At 37.7% G+C, this 24880-nt stretch overlaps 2 protein-coding genes across 3 annotated transcripts in view; one reads left to right on the top strand and one right to left on the bottom strand.

Moving 5' to 3' along the window:
- Positions 1 to 1817, bottom strand: part of LOC138938550 (mediator of RNA polymerase II transcription subunit 20-like) — a 75923-nt gene extending 74106 nt beyond the window's left edge. For both annotated transcript variants that reach the window (XR_011447721.1, XM_070305612.1), the window contains exons 1-2: positions 1669 to 1817; positions 1315 to 1457 (exon numbers count right to left, since the gene is read on the bottom strand). Coding sequence is in view for 1 of the 2 variants with exons in the window: in XM_070305612.1 (XP_070161713.1) it covers positions 1315 to 1457; positions 1669 to 1682 (157 nt within the window). In the remaining variant the exon portion in view is untranslated. The remainder of the gene's footprint in view (positions 1 to 1314; positions 1458 to 1668) is intronic.
- Positions 1818 to 4415: 2598 nt separating this feature from the next.
- LOC138939081 (dystroglycan 1) overlaps positions 4416 to 24880 on the top strand; it is a 61561-nt gene continuing 41096 nt past the window's right edge. The window contains exon 1 of the mRNA XM_070306601.1: positions 4416 to 4622. The gene's annotated coding sequence lies outside the window, so the exon portion shown is untranslated. The remainder of the gene's footprint in view (positions 4623 to 24880) is intronic.

The following is a 24880-nucleotide window of genomic DNA, read 5'->3' as shown; positions in this document are numbered from 1 at the left end:
ATTCTCTGGTGCAATATATACGTATATTTACTATTTACGTATAAGTATGTACTTAAGTGATTTTATTAGCGTCCGCGTTTATATATACACCTCTCTCTAGAAGTAACGAAAAATGTATTGGATGTACATACACGATCGCTAACGACACTTTTTCGGCAAAACTAACGAGTGTTTGTATATAGAGATCTATATACACATGTATAAATGCAAAAAAAAAGGCAAGTGATGAAAGAAAAATATGTGTATCTGATTAATCCGCGTTGTTTCCCCAAAAATCCTAAATAACTTCTCAAACAATATTAGAAGAATATAATTTTCTTTCTCTATGAAACTTAATTTATGGAAAATTAAATCTATCTCCTGTATTAGAAATGCAAAAGCTTTCTTTCATCAAAATTTAGATACATTGATTTCTGATATATTATTAAATATTTCTTTAAAAAAAAAAAAAAACCAACAACTTTTTACATTTCTTTATATAAAGTTTCTTCTCAAAAATATTTAATATCTTCACCAATGGATCTTTCGACAATAAAATAATAGAGTTCCTTTATACTATTTTTTTTTTTAAACTATTATTTATTAATTTTATTATTTCAATTAATTCTTAAATATAATAGCTTTATTATATTCTTTTCTCTTTTATCATAATGCTTTCTATAACCTTTTCATCAGAAAAATACGTATAATTAATCTTTAAATTAATATTATATAATAATATATTGATATTTTGAAAAATATCATAATTTCCCTATTTGATTTAAAAAATTTCAAAGACGGATATTTTATTTTAAAATTCAAAAAAAGTCTTTTTATAATTTCTTTATGTAAAGTTTCTTCTCAAAAATATTTAATATCTTCACCAATGGATCTTTCGACAATAAAATAATAGAGTTCCTTTATACTATTTTTTTTTTTAAAACTACTATTTATTATTTCAATTAATTCTTAAATATAATAGCTTTATTATATTCTTTTCTCTTTTATCATAATGCTTTCTATAACCTTTTCAGCAGAAAAATACGTATAATTAATCTTTAAATTAATATTATACAATAATATATTGATATTTTGAAAAATATCATAATTTCCCTATTTGATTTAAAAAATTTCAAAGACGAATATTTTATTTAAAAATTCAAAAACAAGTATTAGTTTATTTAATGTAATAGTCGATATCGAAGAAAAGGGCCAAACAACGGCCATCTATGCCAGATACCGCGTATTATCGCGATATCGCAGAAGCGCGATACGAAACTTGCGAGAAATATGAAACGCGGACGCTAAAATCGCAAAAGAGGAAAGCGTACTTACCAAGCTGCGGCACCGACATGTACGTCTCGCAATCCACCAGGAACTGTCCCACCTGTACCGCTCCAAGGGCGACGACTCTCTTCGTGAGAAACTCGATCGTCTGCGGCCCGGTCCGGTTCTCGGTCATCGGAAACTGTTGCAACCTGTCGATCACACGCGCAAATAATTCTACCGACAAGCGCGTTCGACAAACATTCTCGAATCGTAAGATTGCTTGGCGATAATAGAAATGAGCTGTAGGAGAATCGAAACGGCATATGCTCGACATAACCTTCGAAAAGACGCGCAGTTAATACGGCATGTCGAGAGACGAAGGTTATCTGAGAATTTGTAAAACAGGAAAATTCTACTTACACGGTGACCCCCATTCGTACGTACTGCGTCCCGTCGTAATGTAAACGCAGAGAAAACGTCTAACTAAACAGACCCCGGCGGACACTTGTTTACAGTCGCGTTCACTTGTGTCACCGAGACGCCCGCGCGATTCGAAACGTCACGCCGGTAAGCTCGCCGGCCACGAATGAGGCATTGTAAAGATTGGCGAGCCTGCGTAAAATTTTGCGCTCGTCAGTCAGTGATATCACGGATCGTCTTCCACCGCGCGGACTGTGTTTCGTCTTTACTTGACGTTGTAAACGCTAGAAGCGTTTGATTATTTAATCGAAACGAAGAAATCTTTTCTGCGATCGATCAATTATATGCCTCGAACACTCGCCACTTCAAGACCGCGTTCGTTTGACGTCGTAAGCGATGAAAGCGTTTCATCGACCAATCGGGGCGAAGATTCCTTTATTCCGATTGGTCGATCAAACGCTTTCACTGCTTACAACGTCAAGACTAGAAATTTTCAAACAGAGAGAAGACTGAGAGTCACGCCATTCATTCTTCATAAGACACTTTTTCTAGCTGGTAATTTTAGAACCGGCGGAACTATTAATTAATTGTGGATTAAAATTGCGAAGGAATATTATAGATTTATTAATGTTTTGTGACATAAAATAAATTTTATTAAATAAATTTTCTTAATAATTTTTTTTTTCTAATTTTTAAATATATAAAATTTCTATAGAAGATATTTACAATAAATTGCTTTTACTTTTTCCTTATTCTTGAAACAAAATTATCAAGCATTTTAAGCAATGTCAAATTATAATGCTTTTAATTTATATAGATTTTTATAATTAATTATTAATTTATTATTAATTATATTATTTAAGTAATTTTTTAATCTATAAATTCAATTGGATACACTACTGCGCACTGATGCACATTAAAAGCTATATATATATATATATATATATATATATAAATTTATATATAAACATAATTTATATATAAATATAAGGAAAACGATAAGATAATTTAACGATTTAATGATTTTTTACGATTAAAATGATACCAGACACGACATAAATCAGATAATTTTTAGTTAAATATGTAATTAAAATTTTTATTATTAGTTTAATTAAAAATTTGTTTTTTAAATAATCAGTTAAATTAATTTAATTAAAAATTAATTTATGTGTGTTACGATTCACGATCTTATCATTCATACGGTGAGACTTAAACAATAAGGCAATAGAATGCGAGACACTCCGTCAAATTCTTTTTCGAAATGCGATCGTGAAATCAAATATCGGAATAATTTGATATGATAAATAATTAATTATCTTTCGCACACCTTAAATAATACGATAATTATATCGCAACGATAAATTTCGAAACACCTATTTCGCATACGTTATTTTTTGAATTTTAATTAAATTTTATTTTCCATTCATTTAAGAGAAACGTATAGTGACAGAAGTCCCAAATAATAAATATTATCATTTTATTGTTATCCCATGCTATTTTTATTAGCAATAATTATTTCTTTAATAATATTTATTGAAATATAATTTAAATTTAAATTTAATTAAAATTAAATATAAAGTTAAATTAATTTTTTCTGGTATTTTATCGTTCGACTCTTCTAAAATATAATTAACATTGAGAACGCGCAATTATACATAATCGAATCGCACGTAACTAACTTAACGAAAGGCTTCGCGATACACATCTATTGATTAATAAATAATTAATTTATAATTTAAAATACTTATACATATATAATTTAATATTCCGCCTATGTATATATATATATATGTCATAGGACGTGAAATATTAATAACAAGGTGTTCGGCCTTGGCGGCGTAAACATTAGCGTTGTTTATATCTTGTAGCTTTGTTATCATTCGCGTGGCGATACTCGAATAGCAAAGTAGTGATCCGAGACGCTCCGTCAAATTTCTTTTCCACACGTGCCAACAATGCTAATATATAATTAACGCGATCGCGATCAGTATCGCGAAATTATTTGCTATTGTAATATATAATTAAGAATTAATTACTATATGTATATAAATAATATATATACATAACAATACTTCAATTATAATTTATTAATAACAAAATATCACGCGTAGCTAATAAAACATTAATAAATCTATTTCTCCGCATTTTTCATCCACAATGTCTTTAGCACGGATATGCACCAATCGATCGTTTTACCATGGCGTCAAAAAGTGAATCTGGCCGTGTAGTTCCGCCGGCTCTAAAATAGATCCAGTTAGCGCCACTGTTCCAGCTAGTAAAATAGTCTCTTGAAAACTGGCGTCGTGGCCCATCCCAGATTTCTTTCTGATAATAAAATGTAAATGTACGTATACATATACAGTTATATGTAAAATATATTTCTACCTTTTCAAAAATACATCAGAAGGATGAGAAAGAGAGAGAGAGAGAGAGAGAGATGTCTTCGTCTTCTCAAATGCATTGGTATTAAATGCACATGTATTATTTTGTTTGAATTTGTTTAAAATAATTATGGAACGTTATTTTTTAAGAAATACTAAAAAGCACGATATAAAAATATGTATAAACGAAAAATTATATTTATAATATTTAATCAAATCTCTTTCTGAAGAAAAGGATTACAGTTTATCGTTTTCATTTTTTTTCTTTCTTACTAACATCGATCATTTCAACGCGCGAAATCAACACTGCATCGTCCCGTGAGATGGCGCCACGCGAGCCGTGCCGTGCGCGTATGCATCTGGAAAATGGCGATATCTGTTGCAACGGCAGCAAAGTATTCTTTCGCTCGCGATCATTGACCGGTAGCGGCGTGTATTTCGGAGCGTGATTCGCCGCCGATTCGAATGTACGAACGTAGTGCTTCTTCGCAGTCGGTTGAAGGGAACGACAACAATCGGATAACGCGCGATCGATACGTCGATTTTCGTCGCAGGGACACCACCGGGATCAAGGTTAGTGCACGCACGATCATCGATAGCGTATCGCGCTCTTTCTTTCACGTATACACGCGAAAGATCATTCTCACCCACGACATTGAAACCTGAGCCGGAAAATTCTATCACTTTGAATCCCCGCACTCGTCACAGGTATATCGTACGTATTTGGGCATCGAAAGAGAGTAGATATCATTTGTCATTTAAGATTTTATCTCAATAAATACATCGCACGCCCGATTGTCACTGCTCGAGCGAGATTCTGATCTTTACAAACGTGTCTTAGAATCGAGAAGCTCATATTTCGAATTAAATTAATTTATTAAGATATTCGTGTGTGAAAATTCTTGCGTAGAGAATTTTTAATATTACATTTAATATTATAATATACAATGCAATGAAAAATCATTTTCTTTTTATCACGAGACGGAGTAATTATTAACGATATTTTTTTTTAACGCTAAATATGATTCTAACTCTCTTTAAAATTTAATGTTACAGTTCATTTTTTTTTTTTTTTTTTTTTTTTTTTTTCCCACGAAAAGGAGTCATTGGCGATAATTATGTTAAAATCTGAATATGTGATCCCAGCTCTCTTTAAAATTGTTCCATCACGTCACAATTTTGAACAATTTAACAAGTAAAGTTGCACAAAGAAGAGTTATTTTAATATAATTAATTGTAATTATATTACGGTATGTACGTGTTGTAGAAATTTTGTTACAATAAAAAAAAAAAACTGCAAGGGAAATAATTTCTCAATTTTTTTACATCTCTTTTATTGAATAATGTAATATGCAGTTGTCTGTTAATTCTATCGAAATCAGATATTAAATGGTTATTAATTAATAGCTGTGTGTGCTCTCTTTTTGAGAGAAACTCGATATGTATGTATTTTCGTGGAATAAGTTACAATTTAATAATGCTCCAATTTCATTCGGATTAATAATATTACTCGTATATACGCCAAGAGAATCGCTCTTCTCGTTGAAAATAGCTTATTCAGAGTGAGATTTTGCGATTGACATTCGAAAAGGCGTAATAACATCAAAAACAAATAGTATTAGCGTAAGTAGCGTTTGATGAAATTTTATCTCTAATGCGATTACCAGAGGCAAAAGTCAGTCCCGCGCTGCAAAATGACGTTGAAACGTCGAAATCTCGTGACAATAATGAGACTTTCATCGACAAACGGAGAAGCAAGAATACGAAATTATATATGAGAGCGCTTCTCTCTCTCTCTCTCTCTCTCTCTCTCTCTCTCCAGTACGCGACGCTGTTAGCAGGGTAAATTCTTATCGCCGTTGTCGTTTACTTGGCAAATGCACGATACGGTATGAATGCAACTTGGCAAACGAATGAACTTTACAAAACGTCGTGAAACCCGCGGTGAATTTACCGAATGAGAAAAACCGAGCGAGAAAACCAGGTCAATCGCAAATTTTAATCTGTATTTTCTGGGACGAATAAAAAAAAGAAAAAAATCTTTATCGCATACGATCGTGCTGTCCACGAATAATACGAATGTATTAATGACACATCGCGCTATATCCGCGACGCGATAAATTAGATTCCGCGAAGAAAGATGCGCGGACCGATTCCGCCTTAATCAAGACACGGCTGGGAAATAGTCCGATTAATTGCCGCGTTACCGATTCCGATGTCACGGATAATATAATCAATGACGACGAGGCGATATTTAAACGGATCGTAATGGATTCTTGTTTACAATTAGCGAGAATGGAAGCGAAGTTGTAATTACGGGGATATTATCGAATAGATTGAATATTCGCGGATATCTACCGTATTAAGGTTTAAGAGATTGGATTGATTGTGAAATGTAATGTTTTAGCATAATTTAAGCGCATATTATATCGATGGAAATTTTAATATACAATAGTTTGATTAATATCCAGTTATGGAAAATATTATTAATTTGTTTAGATTAATCGGCTATTTCGAAAATATTTAACGCGTCGAAAATTTAATACACACGCTTACAATCGAATGACGAGTTTTATTTAAATATTTATTAAGGACGAATTGAATTTAGATCATCAACGAATGCATTATAATCTTAAGCCGCTTTTCGCCAGTACAAATGGTAATTAATATTTAAAGCACAAGGCAAATTCGATTCGTTAAAAAAGTTGCACGTAACGTGACGCAGCAACTCGCATCCATTTGCAGCAGTGTATATTTTTTACATCTGCTTTCTCGTATGGAAAAAAAAAAAAAAACTTGTCATTAATCGCAAGTCATCGTTACGTTCGTTTTCAATAAATACATCCTAATGAAATTCAGTTGGCACACTTCGATCAGCGCAAGTCGTTTGTTATCAACGCTTGAATAATATTCGTATTTGCGTAGTTATCATTCGGCGAACAAGTCTGTCAATTTTGCCTCATATTGCGTACCTTCGTTCCTCGCGTTTGTCTTCATGACGATTCGGAAATCCAAGTTCAAGTTCCCAGATGCTTTATTAGCTTCGAAATTCTGCTGCAATATACATGCGTTTATCCTTCAAGGTATAATGGAAATATTTCTTTCGTGAAAAAAAAAAAAGAAAATCACGGAGAAGCAAGAAATATATATTTCTCTTTTCGTGGCACGATTATATGTACGATAAATGAAAGAAACCAGTGAACGCCATTGATAAAACGTATTGATTCGTCGAGGTAGAGATAAAGAAAAGTCGGCGCCAATTGTTTCATTGAGGTGTTCGTTGACCGTAAATTATAGCCGGATGTACATAACTACGTGAGTTAAATACAGAAACCGTCAGTTTTTCAATGGACTAAAAGTGACAGAGTACAGTTAAATATTCGGTCGATATTTAAAAACGAAACAGCTGGAATTAAATGTCACTGTTAAAACTGAACAAATTTCATTCATCCTAAATTAATTCTCTCGCTGTAAAAAGATATTTTCCCTCTATATTTGATATTTATTAAGAGCTGCTAATAAAAAAAAAAATAATGATTGAAAATGATAAAATCATTATATTATACATATATATATATATACACACACACACACACACACACAGACACACATGCACGTACTTATGGTGAAAATGCTTTTTTCGACAAGAGTATTAGGTTTCTTTTAATTATAGAGCAAGTATACGTTTTCATCGCGAAACACGAGAGAAAATTTAGAAGCCTCGCGCATCACTCTTTCCGGATCAGATCCAACGTATCTTCCGATACCCCGTGAAACTTTTGATCTGCATTAAAAATAGATCACGTGTATTCTAGCGAAGTAATCTATCGAACGGATGAGGTTTATATAAGAATCGAGATGCGTGGAGAGATTGAGTCTTCTTTGACGCCGGTTTAATCACGAAAGGCAGGATATGTCGCAGAAATGAATGCTCGTACTGTAATATCTCCGTTCCTGTGATAAATATTCGCGTGAATAAAAAATGATATATACAGAGCGGTCATGAAAGAGAGGCAGAACTTCAGACTGCGTTCTTTATCACGTCGCAAAGCGGTTATGCAACCGTCGTTTTTCCTTCACGAAGTGTTGGAGTTAAACCCGGGGTTATATTTAATGCGCGTTCGCTTAAAAAATGGATACTTGGCGAAATTATTTTAATTTCTCATCCGTTTCTTTTTTTCTTTCTTTCTTTTTTAGTTTGCGGAAATGAAGATTCTTCTCTTTTTCCTTTATACAACTTAGCACAGGCGTTAGCAGATAATCTCGCACTTAAGTTCTCGGGGTTCAAGAATTAAAAATTTCGCGTTCCTCGCTTCTGAGAATATTTATCCCTTTATCCCTCGAACTGTTTCCGCTCGTAAAGATCTCTTACGATTCGAGTCGCGGACGAGTCTTTCGATCAGAAGCATTCTTCTTTCTCGCAGCTCGTAAAAACCAGCTCGCTCCGGATCCGGTCGGGGTGAATACCGTTGAATAGAATAATCATAGTATTCTCTACTACGTCCTTTCTGTAAGATGAGCAAACAGTCGACGCTTTAATCGAGCGACAAATCAGAATCCCGTTTAAAACGATCGTCATAAATTCCATAAATCTATTTGTACCCAATGAAAATATTTTGTCGCGGCGAACGGGAGTAATTTTGACTCGGTGAAAAAATATTTTCGCGAACGGGATAGCGCACATTCTAAAATTAGAATCGCATCGCGAAATAAATAAACCCCTGAGAGATCGTTCTCGAAATTCGATAAAAGCCGAAAAATATTTTTATTGTCAGATATCTTGCGAGCGATTCCATCGTACATCGATTTGAGTCCGCCAATAAGGGCGCGTTCAAATATACAAAGCGTTTTGTCGTTAAATAAGGGAGTCGCATGGAGGATGTAGATAAGAATGCGTACGCTGGCGATTTTCTTGCGACGATCGCGGTTTGAACGATTTTCGCACCCGATGTATACCTCCCCTTTCTGTCTATCGCGCGTCCCTTCGCGCCGATGAAATTCTCCCGAACGAGCTTCTCGTTTCTATTTCCAATCCCGGTGCCTTTCCTCGTGCAAGTCTTCCCTGTGTCTCTTGTTCTCCTTGTTCTCTCCGTCGCGTATCTTCCACTCTCCGATCTCTCTCGTCGAGTTTTCGAGTCCGTTCGCGAGGAAATTCTGGTAGATATTCGTTCTCGGAAAGGACTGCACAAACCGCCGTTTCGTCCGGCATTCGGTTAGAAATTGCGCGAAACTTGGACCAAACAAGTATTCTCTCAAGGGTTATCTCGTCTCGCAACGTCTCGCAAGATTTCTCTTGGTGTTACAAATACGAAATTATATTTCCTATCAATGTTATTAGCGTATATTCCAAAATATATGTTACCTTCGAAAGTTTTATTACTCAGAGAAATATTTGTAAAATTTTTTTCAACGTAATATTTGCGTTATTTGAATACGAGAGATACCTTAATATCGGAAAGTCTAAATTTTGGTAGCGGTGTTTTTTTTTTTTTTTTTTTTTTTTAGATTCGCGTAAATCAATTTCCCGCGTCGTTAATTCGCCGCAAGATGAAACTGCCTTACACGTTTCCTGCAGCTAGTATACCGCCTCCAACCGGAATGTTATTGCAGGACCTGAATGCAAGCTCCAGACCGAATTCCAAACATAATGTAGCGACCGGCCGGTCTCCCTAGGGGCATCTGTTCGGATTACACGCGAGTTGAGCGTAAACGTACGCGAATGTTATACGGAGCATAATTAGTGTATACACGCGTCCCTAATTTTAATGGAGAGAATTCCTTATCGCGCGGAACACAGGACCGTTTTGAATCGAAATCAATCTCGCCGTTTATTTCAATTTGAAAGCATTAACGCCGTGGGATATAATATAACTTTTCGAGTACATTTGTTATTTAAAAACCTCTTATAAGCATCGTATCTTAATCATTTACAATGTAATATAATATCGATTTTGAATTAGAATTCGTCTCGTATTTTTGCGTAATTCCTTATTTCGTTGTGATAGATAAACCGTCAAAAAATGCCTATTTATCGTCACAATTTCCCCATCACAGCTGGCCCGTCCAATGCCGAGTATTTCTTTTTTTTTTGCCCCGATGAAATCGGGAATCTCTTCGTTAAAAAAAAAAAAAAAAACGATGCGTCAATGCGACAGCGAGACATCTGGCAGGGTCATAAAGATTCTCAGCGAGTTTACCAGTGCACAGAGAGCAAGGGTGAAAGAGAGAGAAAGGTGCTAGTGGTGTATAATGTTAAAATGAGAAGAGTAAAGAGCGGTAACGAAATAAATATAAAAAGATATTGGAGAGGAATGGAACGAAGTAAGAAAGGGAAAGAGTTACAAACGGATAAGAAGGATGTGAGGTAGCACTTAACCGCAGCGAAATGAGTCCCTCAAGTTGAATCAATTCCCATCCGGTGACGTCATTGTTGTAGCGAACTCGGAATTGGCCGAGGAACGAGGCAATATTTGCAACAGTCGCAATTGATATGATTTATAACGAACTATTTATATCCGTTAAATTCTTGTGCTCGAGTCGATTTAAGTTAAAGTAAGTTTGTTTAAGCTTATAAAAATTGATGAAGGAAAATAATTGTAATTTCATGTCTGTGAATCGTTACTTTGATCGTACCACAGGAAAGATGTTGCACTGCGACGCGCGCGTTTGCCTTGCAGAATAAAATCGTGATACTTAATCATTCCACCGGGTAGCAAAAATGTACATTTACCACTCGACGAGGGCGTAAAGGAAGAAGCGGCACGAGAAAGAAAAGGGGAGACTATGTCTTTGTGTTCTCGCTACAGAGTAAAGGATATATATAGAGCGGCTTTTAAAGTAAAATTTTCTTAGTATTTTCCTAGTAAAGTTTTTTCGTATACTAAATGAACTTATATATAAGCTTTTGTTTTGCTGAGTTTAGATATGTAAATTATTTTTCGCAAAGAGAGTTTATTCTCGAATAATTTCTATGTAAATTAAATAAATAATATAGATATATCCGATATACGGTATATGAATATATATTTATGAAATAAATTTATTAATTTCATCTGTGGTTTCTCGTTTTGTTAGAACGCACGTGCGACGAGCGCAAACTGTCATAATAATGAATGAAACGCCGGACTGCAAAGGGAAACGCGGCGGATGCGACGATCTTTAGTATTCAACTTGCGACCGACGCAAACGTTTAAGAATCTCGCGACGCAGAAGGGAAGGCGAGATGCGAAACGACCGAGACTTTTCGCTAGACGCGAATCAGCGAGTTGTCGGACGAAACAAGGAGAGCGGGTATAAAGTCGGGCATACTCTCTCGGACGGCGACCCAATTTCGCTTGCCGTATCATCTTAAGATTTCGCCTCCGTCATCTCGCGTCGTACAAGCGACATAGTTTTACCGGGTACAGAGACGTATTTACTTTTATTTCGCACTATGACTCGGTCGAACGAAAATTATCTTTCGTATATTTCTTATTTAAATTTTAAAAAACACGACGCGAGTGAATTGGAAATATCTTTAAAATAGAGTTGCATTAATAATACGCACCATAATTTTTGAAGGTTTCAACTACACAAACGAAAAGAAAATTATTACAAACCACTATAAACGATTTTTTCCGAATCAAAGGATATATCAGCGATTTTATCGCGAGTTTGCTGCGTTAGCAGCGATCGTTTGCAAAAATTATGTATCCGGATCATGCATAGTTATAACGGACTGTTACTTGTGCTGTACATAAATTTTAATTACCTGTCCTAAGTCGAAGAATAACCGGACATGTAGATCCACATTGATAGGATGATTACTATTAAATCGATATTAGATATTAAATTAAATATTAAAATTTAATGATTCATTATATAATATATATTCCGGATGTAACAATCTATAAAATTTAACAGCTTTTTTCTCGATTTTTGTGCAAAGTTATAGATGGAATTGGAAATGTTTGTGAGTCACCGCGCATTCCTTCCGGCATGATATGTGTGTGTGTAACATGTCATAGATGTGCTTAATACGTAGCGTTTATGCACTAATTATATTTAACGTTCTGCGCCTTAAGTGAGTTAACACAACTTACTTAGTGGGCTGAATTCGAAAGCGTCTGTCACTCTTATCGTCGCTAATGACGTAATTGTGAACGAATTGCGATCGCATTAGACACTAAGCGTATTTTCTTGAGCGCTGATGTCATTTGTGGATCTGCAATTCGTGAAAGCTATCTCTCCTTAGATACGATATCCTTAGAACTGTGACTCTTTGTTTCGAACTCTAAAAAAAAAAAAAAAAAAGTCCAAGTTACGACTCGGTATAATTGAAATATTTAACGTTTTAAATTAAATACTTTCATTAAATAATAAAATTCGCTATAAATTCTGCAATTCTAAATTTTATAAAGCGCCATGAGAGAAGGAATTTACGACAGAATATATAATAATTGCTCGTCACAAGAATTATACGAAAAATGAATTCTGTTTGAATACAGTTTGAAGAATAGATTGTCAAGCTCTCTCTTGGCGCAAGTATATTCATGTACACGTTGAAAGTACTTCCACGAAGCAGTTAGCAGGTTTTCCTAGATACCATTGTAAATGGCCAAGGCATGTACTGCCATCTTCCTGAACCTATACCTTATATAGCGCAGCAGCAACGGAGTTTTCTACCAGTCACACGCACAAGTATCTTAATACTTAAATCGATATCAAGGCTTTTTAGCGGTTAATAAGTATACGGCGAATAACATGACTGTGTCAATTAAATTACAGACGACACCGGGTACGTATCGCTTCGGCTGTAGTTCGCCTTCTTTAATATAATTCGCTCTTTGTTTCTCTTTGTTGATTTGATCGACGTATTTGGCAACAAAAGTCACGCGAATAAAATATTGAAACGTTAAGTACAGCATAGAATCGAAAGCAAAGTTTAATTTCGCATTTTTCTTTTATAACTTTTACAATATTTATAGCACTTTATAGCGAATTTTATTATTTGCTATTTGATTTTAATTTAATTTTTAGTTATAGAATTAGAGAGAGAAATTATTCGAAATCGACGATTCGCGTGGAAAATCGTATTCGTTCATTGTAATATTAAATTTTCAGAGCAAATTTTGCGAAGAACGACGTCGAAATTCGCGATAGTATTCACATCGCGTTAGAATCGAGACGCAGAGAGGGGACATCCTACCGGGATAGAGAGACGAGTTCATGTTCATTCAGTTTTCGCAGAGCACAAATGTCTTACGAAAATACGAACCCCGCATAACGTCCCGGCGAAATACGTTACGAGCGTTATATCACGGTTCCTCCCTCCTCTTCGTGGAGTAAGGACGTCAGACGGCGCGTAGAAAAATATTAAACACGGCCACGACACGGCCACGTCCGATACCGAGATACGGGAGGGTGGGCGAGAACCGCACGTGTCCGGATTTTCGATTTTTCATCGTTTCATCGGGGATCACCGATGCGTCCTGACGGCGTTACCCGCCGCCGCGAATAATGTACCAGACGTTTCCCGCGGAATCTCAGTGCCTCTCATCCTCCGTGCTTTTAATGAGCCTTCGGCTCGCCTTTTCCTTTCGCGCGCGGACGCACGTGACACGATGTGACATCGATAGCTTCCGACAGCATGCCAGGCTATTTCGAACGCGTGTTCGGTATCGAACTGTTCGCGGTAGCGACCATCCGGGTATGGGATTTCGCGATATTCTCAACTTAGCTTTTCCCGGGAAGCCTTCGTCGCGTTCCGCGACGATTTCCAATATGCGTTTCATGTAATATTGTGCAAAAATATTTTGCATAATATTCCAACGCTCGCGGAGAAAGGGAGATGCTCATTTTACTTTACCGTCGAGATGGCATACTTTTCGGGCTATCGTTACGTAATCGATTGCGTATGAAAACAAATGTTGCAACAGGTATCGGTTGTTCATTGCATCCTTCTTTTCGCAATAACGATGCTGTAAAATTTTTTAAGATGTTATTTTTTATTTGAGAAAGTCGCCCACGTGTCGACAATGGTATCTACATGTTTCGTTCTAAAACGAGAAAGAGGAAGTGGCTGGATTATCTAAAAATGCGAGCTATCTAAATTTAAAATCTGAGAAGCGGACATGTTTTATTGCTCGGTGTCGTAAAGATCGCGATTCCATAATGTTCTATCTTATCTTCCTTTTGGATCCTAAGGCGCAGGTGAAGTCATCGTCATGTAGGCGTCCAACAACCGCGGAAAAGATACCATATAATTCTTGCGGTGTGTTTTGTACGTCCCGTATTTCTGAAATTGACGCGACTATAACAGCCGTTCTATTTTACGACTCGCTCTGTCATACACGGAAAGAAGTCGGTAGTGTCGCATAACTTATACGCATCGGCTGCGTATAACGTGCACCCCGATTCGCGTTACATAACGTAGGCGACGGTCCTTCTTCCATCGCGTCACGCTTGAAAAATTTTCTCGATCACAAATCGCGTATCGTAACCATTCACAAGTATTATATATCGCATAGCAGAGCTCTCGCGTCTCGTTATCGAAAAGTCGCACGCCTTTGTTATTACACGCGCCACACAGATTGGCACTTGTAGCTCGAAAGCTATTTCGATGTCGATATCGAGAAACCTGTCGCTTCTCGAGTATCAATTTGATGCTTTCTCAGGATCGGTTTGCGGTATCGAAATAAACTGCAAATAATGCACGTGACAGATTCGCGTTTGACGATGTCGTTTCGCTACCGGTGATTTTTAGGGCGGGAATCTTGCTCCGTTGTAACCTTATCGAGAATATAGTTAGATCTTGACGCGCGCGAATCGTCAATTTATCCGTCTTCCGTTTCTCTTCTTACGATTTTCCAAAGGCATTAGCGATATTCTTACAATCCGAGAACGGTAATTCTGAACTCGCGAGGAGATCGACATCCGCGTCTTTCCTCTCGTGTAATTTCCTGAATATTCGAACCAGGCGCTATATCGAAAACACTTGGCGCTCTTGCGGTTTCGCCAACTTACTTGGACGTATAATTTCGTCTGTGCGCCACTGTCTGCTTAGTCAGGACAAATAGGTATGCAGTTATTCTGAGACTGCCGGGGTGAATGACCACGAAGGTTCACGTGGCCGCGTCGCAGCCTCTCCCTGTGTTCGCGAAAGCTTCATTCAAATATCGCCGGACAGCTCCTAGCGCGTATCTAGGAACGCCTTAATAACGCGTTGCAATAATGCGTCGATCACTTTGCACGCTATGAGAGACCCGATTGGATTCTGCGAAAGAAGATCGAACGGCATCTTGGAATCTTTGAACGCGGAATAAAATGAAAAGAATCATAGAAAAAGATCATATGAATGTCTGATATTCGAATGGAATTGCTTAATGTAATAATTCAATGTAATTGAGGATGTATAAGATTTTACTAACATAGTACGCCGATAGGCGTAATGTAGGCTAGCTAGTTAATCCGGGGGAAGGGGGAGGGAGTTTCGAGCTACGTCACGATGAAATTCGTGTTATTTACAATTATCGTACAAGTTTAATCTCGCGCATTAGCTTGACGTTTATCCGTGTTTCTCGTTAACCCCCGGCGCGGACTAATTATAACGAGCTTAAAGTAACGCGGGGTGAACTTATAATGAAACGTCACGTGCATGCTCACCTGGAGCAAATGAGATAAACGATAGATACCGCTAATTACGCGCTGCAGCACTAGTTTTCAAACTTGTTATGCGAAACCCTCGCGATCTATCCCTATTTTCTTCGCGATAATTCTGCACGTGATGTATGGGATTTACCGTATGCGCACATTTTGGCGGTTTATCCGAGTTTCACACGACAATATATTGTAATTCATGCGGATACACGTGGCACGAGATTATCTTACATTGTAATTCTTGAAGTAGGATATATTTGAAAAAGAATTAGACATTGTCATTATTCGCTTAACTTTTCGCGAAATTAATTGTCCCTATGCATTATCGCGCAATTCAATCATTTCATCGACGGCATTGATTTTACGATGTTGGAGGAATCGACGAAATCGGGTCTTATACGGGTTTTATCCGAATCAATTCGGATAAAACTAAAGCATTCAAAAATAGAAGATGAATCAATATCACGTGACGGTTGAATGTTCAAGCTGGAAGAACCGGCAGTGGAGTGGGAAAGTAAACGATGGTTGTTTTAATATAATCATTTGTCCATCGTTCCACGAATATAATGTCGTTATCTCGCGGCTGACCCAAGTTCTAGCAATTTAAATTAAGTTATGCCCGAGACATCGATATTAGCGCGTTATTTTTTTTTTGGCATAAAATCAATAAAGATACGCTGGTATCCTGACGACGATAAAATTTATTTTCGCTATCTCATGTTCGAAATGTTTCTAATGACACTTTGGGCAATTTCGGATTCGTCGAATGCGTCAAGTGGATCTAATACATCTCATTATCGTTGAATATCCACGCGTGTAAAGTAATTCACTTTTTTTTTTTTTTTTTTTTTTTTTAATACCTTTGTAAACGATATCAATTATTTTTTGTTTTCGATATAGATAATGATTATAATTTTTTAAATAAATTACTTAGGCAAATTAAATTAAAATTTATGTGTGTATGAGAATTAATATATATTTATTTTCTCTTACTAATCTATTATATTGATTATACCAGACTTTTTTACTACTTGTCTCTAAATTATTATTATACAATTTTACTTCTTGTTAAAATGATATTATTGTTGCAGCGAAAATGAATCGCGTTTCATGTTTTTCGTATTCGAGGAAGACTTTATCGCGAGAATTTTATCACATATTATTTACGGGAATTGCACGTACGACCGATAAGGACAGCAGTCTTATCAATAATCATTAGAGGATGATTAGAATGGAGAAAACATTTTTCACCGAATATCGTCACGCTTCCACCCTTTCTTTCTTCGCTTCTCCGAGTCGGTCGGTCGGTCGGTTTCGCTAAAGAGTAACGAGGAGTCTGCAGACTCCTATTTTTAGTAGCCTCGCCTCTCTCGCGTAGCAACGCGGCGCAGGCAGGGTCAATCCCGCTGTAGTCAGGTCAGGAAAGTTGCAGACACTTACGTTGTTTCCAAACCGCCCGGAAGACGTAGTTTTTCCTCTCTCGAATCGCCGCCGGTGGTCGTGCTTTTGCAGCAACTTTCGCACATTCGCCAGTCCGCAATTGTTTTCGTTCGCTTCTTTCACCACGACGATTTTACGTTCGCAAAGAAACTTTACAGGTTAATCTTTAAATATTTGCGCAGCGCGGAAATTGATTTTTATCGAGAAGCAATAATGGTACGTCGACTACGTCGTCCTCTATGTACATATTTGGCTTTGAAACAATTTATGTTTTGTCTCTGTTGAGATTGCTAACGTATCGCTACATACATATTATCTCTGTGATTTGTGTACAATATTGTAATGTCTTGGAAATTGTTTTATAAAAATGGAACAAGCTTCCAAAATTTTTCTCCTTAATTTCCCTATTTTATTCTAGAGGATTTTAATAGATTTAATCGATATCGAAATTGAGTTCTCACTTTGTACCTCAAAAAGAGAGGAAGAAACAAACAGTTTCCCAGAGGTTTAAAGGAATAACTTTCGACAAAAAAAAAAAAAAAAACAATAGGTTAAATAAATGCGAAAAAGGGTGGGGTCCGATTGCGCTTAAAGTAAATGTTACGTTGAAAATTGCTGAAAATACGAGAGAAAATTTGACTCGGGTTCTGAAAATCATTTCGAGTCTCTTCGATATTCAATTCCGGAAATATACGAGTTCGATGTACATGTGATATAAATAGGTCACGATGTTCTCGTTGGTGAAAATGATCTCGACGATATGACGAGTATGCGCACAATGCGTGCTTCTGTTATTATTGTTAATGCACCGCGCGTTGTTTCCATTCCGGAATCTCGCGCGAACATCTGTCTGGATACGCGATTGTCCCTTTCGTTGTAAATGCCTTAAATGAAGATGGAAAGCGTGACCCAATTGATTCCAGCCTCGTAACTTATATAGCATCGTACTACTATTGGTGCCACGACGCGGAGATATGCATCGGGATGCAAATAAATATAGGGATGAAATATTTGTCCCGTTACTGCAGGTGTTATCTTAATTGGCGTCGCCGTAAACGATTTTTAGATTCTGCCTACGGGAAATGGATGAATAAGAATGCAGTAAAAATATCGATAATAAGACACAGAATATCTCCGATGAATTCCCTTGCGCGTATCCACGAAAGACCTTCTAAATTTTCATCAAATCGAGAGAAGAGATACATATATAGATATTTATTCGCTCGTGTATTTTATACGAAACTTTTGAATTTAAGATGCGCGCTTTTTGTCATTGTAATAGAGCAACGAATTCGACGTACGGTCATTGGGAAATAATACGTGGATAGAAGTGAGGCATCGATATTTAAGGCTCTCGCAGAGCCAAGACCGGATGCGCCGACATGCGCAATTGATTTCGTAAACGCGTATGAAAATATGAGGGCAGTGTGACTCACGCCAATGGCATATGGGTTCTTGTAGACTTCCAAGTCGAAATTTTCTTCCTATTTTTAATCTCTAATTTTTCTTACGTTTATGGATTCCAGAGGATTTCGATAGGTTTAATGTTTAATATATACAGAAATTAAGTTGCCACTTTATATCTCATATAAGCAGTAAACGCGAACAATTTCCTATTGAAAGATTTAAAAGAGAATCTTTGAGCACGCAAAACTATAAAAAATTGAATACCCTCGAAAAGAGAGTGATCTGACTTAAAGTATCAAATAGATGTTAGATTGAAAATTGAGATGGAAAGTAGGGGAGAGATTTCGTGACTCGGGCATGTATGAACCTCGTTTCTCACAGGACGCAAAGCGAAAAGGATTTCTAGGACGAGTGGAATTTCGCCGCTCTGTAAGTCTACCGAGTCGCGAGCTCAAAAGGAATCTTCTCGCGCTTTAAATCTTCCGCTAGGAAATTTTCGTGCAACGAAGGTGATTGCCCCGGAAGAGAAATCGTGTAGTCGTCGCATCCTCGTGCGCTTCAATAGATCGATCGAAAGGGGGATGAAAGCGCAATTAGTATAAGAATATAATCGGCATAGAAATTGGTAGTTGTCGTTAGAGGGAGAGACGACGACGAGGACGAGTTAGCGTGGAAATTGCGTTGAGAGCGCGGTTAGTTGAACAGTCCTTGAAGTTACATCGCCTCCCTCGCAATTCCCTCGCAATGCGGTCAGATAGTGCGAATATAGTATCTCAAAGAAATCGCAATTGACGCGCGCGCCCGTATCCTGTCAATTCAATAGAGACAATTTGCGAAACGAGATATAAAAGACGGAAACGCGGACGATACTCAATTTATCGATTTTACTATTTCAATCCCGCATTTCCACTTTTTCTCTTTATTTTTGTCTCACTTAGGCGTCTATTTACAGCAGCGTCATCAAGAATGTATAGAATGTACGGAAATCGAGCTATTCGTTGACCGGAATAATGCTGGATGCACATTATACACGTAACGTCAAATACCTTACATCGGTCGAATGTCAGTGACGATCCGGTCTTAGTCCGATCTAGTATTGCTCTATATTTGAGATAGATGTAAGAATATTTAACGTCTAGCGTGCGTTCAGCTTAACAAAAGCGCGATGAAGAATTAAACAATTAAAATGGCGCCGAATATATGCGCGGAGACGTTGAACCCGGCCCGATCGCAGCGGAGATTGCCTTTTGCGATTAAGCAAAAAGTGGGTTAATGCCGCGCATCGGGATCCACGTGCATCCGTAATGGCGTTGACATCCTGAATCTCGTTCCCTTTTCCCCTCCCCTCCTCTCTCTTCTCACCCGTTCTCTCGGCCATTACGCGAGAACAATAGTGTACACGCATTGTTCCTTAACGCATTTTATGTTCCTTTTTTCCGGATGCTCGTTGGCGCCGCACGACGGACGATCGAGAGCTATAGGTGCAGCCTCTCCTAATTGCACGCGCATACGGGGAAAAACCATTCGAGGCGCGCCTTTTTCGGCCTAATGATCGTAATTAATAAACGAATCGTACTAGTTAATTAGCTAACTAGTTCACGGTATGGTTCGCGCGCGAATAATGAAACGCGGGCTTCCCCCCCCCTTTTTTTTTTTTTTTTTTTTTTTTGATTAAACGAGGAAGAAACGAACGTCGTACATTTTTCCAAGTAACTTTGTTTTTTTAGGGAGAGAAAGCGGAAGAGGGAACGGAAGGAGGGGAGGGGGGAAAGGGAGGGGAAGAGAAGGAACTCTTGTTACGCCCCGTATACGGCGCGCCTTTTCCGCCCTTGTGGAAAAGCGCTCGATGCGTGCGCCAGAAGCATCACTCGCTTTCCTCCGATGGAAATGTTCCGGGAAGCGAACGACTCGGTCAAGGGAACTTCATCGCGCGAGCAACTTTGCTCGCATAACGATTGCGTACGTCTATTTGAATGTAGAACGCCCTGGCGCAAAACGGCGTTTTCACGTTATCGCGTTATTCCTCCCCCCCCCCCCCCCTCCCACCAAACTCTGCGCTATTTTGCATTTTTACATCTCCACGTTCGTAATTTATAGTTTTCGCCGTCCTTACCGCCGGCTAACGATGGTCCAACAATGCCTCCATTTTAATGCGAAGCGAGGGTCGTAAAATATTATACAGGACGTAACCAGAGGGAAATAAGGCTGATTTACGTTATTCCTCAATATATCAGGCCGCGCGTGTAAAATCTCGATAAGTAAGATTTTTGTGCTATTTTAGGTACTCCGTAATTTGGCCATGTTCCTATGCGAAACCGCGCGAATAAAATTCTCGCAACAACGAACGCCGTGCCGATGACAGCGATACGCGATGTAAATCCTATTTCAGCAATTAAGGTTTATACATTAAGCGCGACGTTAAAGCGATATTAGCGACGATGGTAATTTCGATGAAATTGCCGCTCAGCCTCATCGCCGAACGCATAATCGACGCGAATTTTTATCGTCGTTACAACGTTGTTTTATTTTATGTCTACCGTTATAAATATGATTTTTATAAAAATTTATATTATAACATACTGTATACGTACAAAATAAAGATTAAAATGTTGTAAAAAATGAGTAGAATTGAAAAATCAAACTGTTTCGAATACAAGAAAGTCAATTTTATTAGCGATATATAATATATACGCAAGAATAATATGAAAAATTATTTGATAATCAATTAAATTTTATGTCCACCGTTTTTATACCCCCCCCCCCTTTTTTTTAATGTAAATTTCGATTATCGAATTGTATATTCACACACATACAATTTATCTAATTTTTGTATCACATGCTAATAAAGTTAACAAGTTTCCCGTTTAATTTGACATTTTCAAATTGATTTTCCGATTCTACCTATTTGTTTTCAAATAAAAAAAAAAAAATTAAAAATAGCCGAGAATAGTAAACTGCTTACAAACAATATTTACTATAAAATTTTACGTACATAGACAAGATAATAATAAATTGAATATAATATCAATAACTTTTTCATTACGAAAAGTTCAATATTAGGATAAAATTTCGATTATATATCTTGACGGAAAGCTTCTCGTTGATGAACAATTTTTTGCCGAAAACAACGGCCAACGTCGGCCAACGGATCTCGTCGCCGGCCCCGATCGAGAGCGACTTTGATGAGGAAAGCGGGGGGCGGGGGGGGGATTTCGTGGGGGATGTCCCAGATGAGGAAGTCGAGTGTCAGTCACACAGAGCCGGTCAACAACCCGTCTCCTTATGAAGCGTCGTGTAGTATCGCGTGCCTTCGTCCATTAACCCGGTTAATCGCACGCTCGTTAATTCCTATTTCGCGCGGCACTTCTGATCCATTCTTAATTCGCTCGCGCGCGTTTTGTCATCCCTCCCTCTGCCAACTCTCCTCCTCGCAATATTAATCTGGAGTCTGGACGCTGCGCGAAGATGAGATCTGAAGATTACCCGCGCAAAGCGCTATCGCCGATTAGTTGGAAATTATATTGTTTCGATCGGCGTTCAAAATAATATTATAATATTGTATTAAATATATATAAAGAGATTCGTATTATTTCATACGACACGCGCTACGCGCGATTGAGATTTATTATAGCGATGATTGTAAGAGGCAATTAGTGGCGTTAAATTGACTATTCTTGTCGTTGAAGACAGTATGTGTGTCAAGGTATAAGCCAGAAATATATTTCGGCGATATATAGAAACAGTATCGCCAAGCGATATCTGAACGTGTATCTGAACTGTTATTTATGAATTTAGTCCGCGTCAATTTGACGGAACGTGTACGATTCGTTTATTCGACTTGCGTATAAATTTGTATTTCAAGATTGATATAATATTGTATTAAAACATTAAAAGAGGAAGAACTTGATTCACTTACTTCTCGCATTTGGATTGTCAATAATGATAGTATAGTTATCCAAAAATCAAATTAAACCAAAGAACTCTTTGGAACTTCATCGACGGAAAGACAAGCGTGATACGCTATATCAATTTTAATCTTCGTCATTCTCTTTGTATATTCAAGGCTTCGGATCGAATTTGAAGGCAATTAAATCGTTCTTCGCGGCTCGAGTCGCGTTCTCTCGAATCATATCCCGGTATAAATAACTCGCGGAGAGCCGTGTGTAAGAGAGAGCCAGCGGAGCGGAGCTCGAAACTTCGGAGGGCTGGTGAACACGAACACACATTCGCGTGCATCAAGCGTGCGTGAATTGACTTGGGCGTATTTACTGGCTCCAGGCCAAGGGATTAGTTGTCCGGGGTGCGAATGTCGTGCGTCCGCGTGTACGTGCAACTCGCCGAGGACTCCGATCCCCCGTTGTTTGATTTCCGAATTTTTGACAGCGATAGGAAGATGTTTGGGGGATCCTTCGCGGATCCTACCCCCCGTTAATACGACTTGGATGTGAGAAAATAAACGTCAAAATAAACAAACTCGCTTTAATCCGAAACAAGTGTAGCGGAAGTATAATTTTGCTACGCGATATGTAAGAAGAAATAATCTTTTCACCATCTATAAAGAACAATTCTTTGTTTAAAATTTACAGTCCAAGATATATTATTCTTAAATAAAATTTATTTATATTCGGAGAAAGATATTAAAGGGACCAGAGTGCTACCAATTTTCCTTTCGTGCCGACGACATCGAGTAACATAGTAAAAATTTACATGCTAAACGTATACACACACACAATACATTAGATACGTTAGATAAGAGAGCGAAGGCATGCAATAGTAAACGAGGGTCAAGGACTACGGTAAAGGTATTTTCCGACGCTTTATCACGCCTTCCGACATTTACATTAAAATCCATCGGCACGTTTGATGATTTTGGCAAACGATTTTCCATTCTTCGTTCGCCATCGTCCTTCACAGAGAGCAAGCAACCTCTCCCTTCGGACTCTCTCGTTCGGAGAACGAGGCACTCAAACGTAGACGAGTGCTCCTTCTACCGTAACAGACAACGCGTAACGAGACGGGTCTCGTTATTATTACGTTTCCTTCTCTACCTAGTGTTAGTTGCTTTCTCGTAATGATCGGCGACTTGCTTTTCCCCACCTATATCCGGTGCATCAAAATTACCGCCGCGTCACTCCACGAGACTTAAGGACGTACTATTGAAAAGAATTATTACCGAGAATACAATTCTCATATCATTATTATGCCCGTTGAAAGGGCTTTATTATAATAGGATGTATGGAACTTGAAGAGAGGAATTAAATCAAAATGTAAAGCTATTTTTTTATTATTATTATATTATGTGATAAAATATTCCTCATGTGTCAAAAGATTCAAAAATGGAAAGTTGCGTCGATGTCTATTTTCATTATTATTATTATAATGATATAGTTGTCGTAAAGATAAAATATCATTATGATTAGGATATTATCGGAATATTGGAATGTAATGTCCAAATTACCGGACAACGTTCACGTTTCATTATCATTCTCATCTTGTCCGCCGTGTCATTCTTAATTTTCCCCTCGTTTACGTCGGGGTTTCCCTCCGCGACGTTTCCTCTGTATGAACGAGAACGAAATGTCGTTTACCATGGGCGGGATTCTATCGAGGATTGAATCAGGAAATTGGACGGCGAATGTTCAGTGTGCTAACGAAACAGATGAATCTGCACGTATTACAGATATCGTTCCGGATAACAATCGGTCACATTCGCAATAATAATGTAAATACCGATTATAAGTTGCGATCTAACGAGCACATATGAGGAGGAACACGACTACACATACGTCTGAATGTACAGCGTTCTCGCGTTCGGCTTCGTTATCTGTCGCCGGGGATGTTTGCGTACACGTCTGAATATTGACACACGCGACACGGCGCGATTGCGATCCGCGGAACAAAATTCCATATCGCGAACTGTCTACACTGGCATGTACTCGCGCAATTAATAATTAAGTCGTTAACGCCTTTCGCTCATAATTTGCGAATCATGTTTTATCACAAGATATCTTCAGATTCTCGAGAATTGAATGGAATGCGAAAATGCCTCGAAATTTCATATCGATAAGCGAAACATTGAATGGAAATTCTTGGCGTGGCCGATACTCGCTTTTGCACTCGCGCGTGTACGTATTATAGGCACGCGTCGGATTTGAACGGGTGGCGTGTGGAGAGCGGATTGGGGACTGAAAAATCCAACGAACCGTATTCGGCGATTTTATTCGAAATCCCGTTTTTCCTCTCGGACTTTTTTTATACGTTTTCCATTCCACGAGGTAACTCGAGCGGCGAGCAAGAATACGAAACGTATGCAATAGGTTCGTTTAACGGCTAACGTAACGCTCTCC

The sequence above is a fragment of the Polyergus mexicanus genome, unplaced genomic scaffold (genome assembly GCF_030449975.1).
Source record: "Polyergus mexicanus isolate NDT 795.1 unplaced genomic scaffold, iyPolMexi1.0 SCAF_13, whole genome shotgun sequence".
Taxonomy (NCBI): Eukaryota; Metazoa; Arthropoda; class Insecta; order Hymenoptera; family Formicidae; genus Polyergus; species Polyergus mexicanus.
The sequence above is the reverse complement of the archived record's forward strand: the minus strand, read 5'-3'. Positions and strand labels throughout refer to the sequence as shown.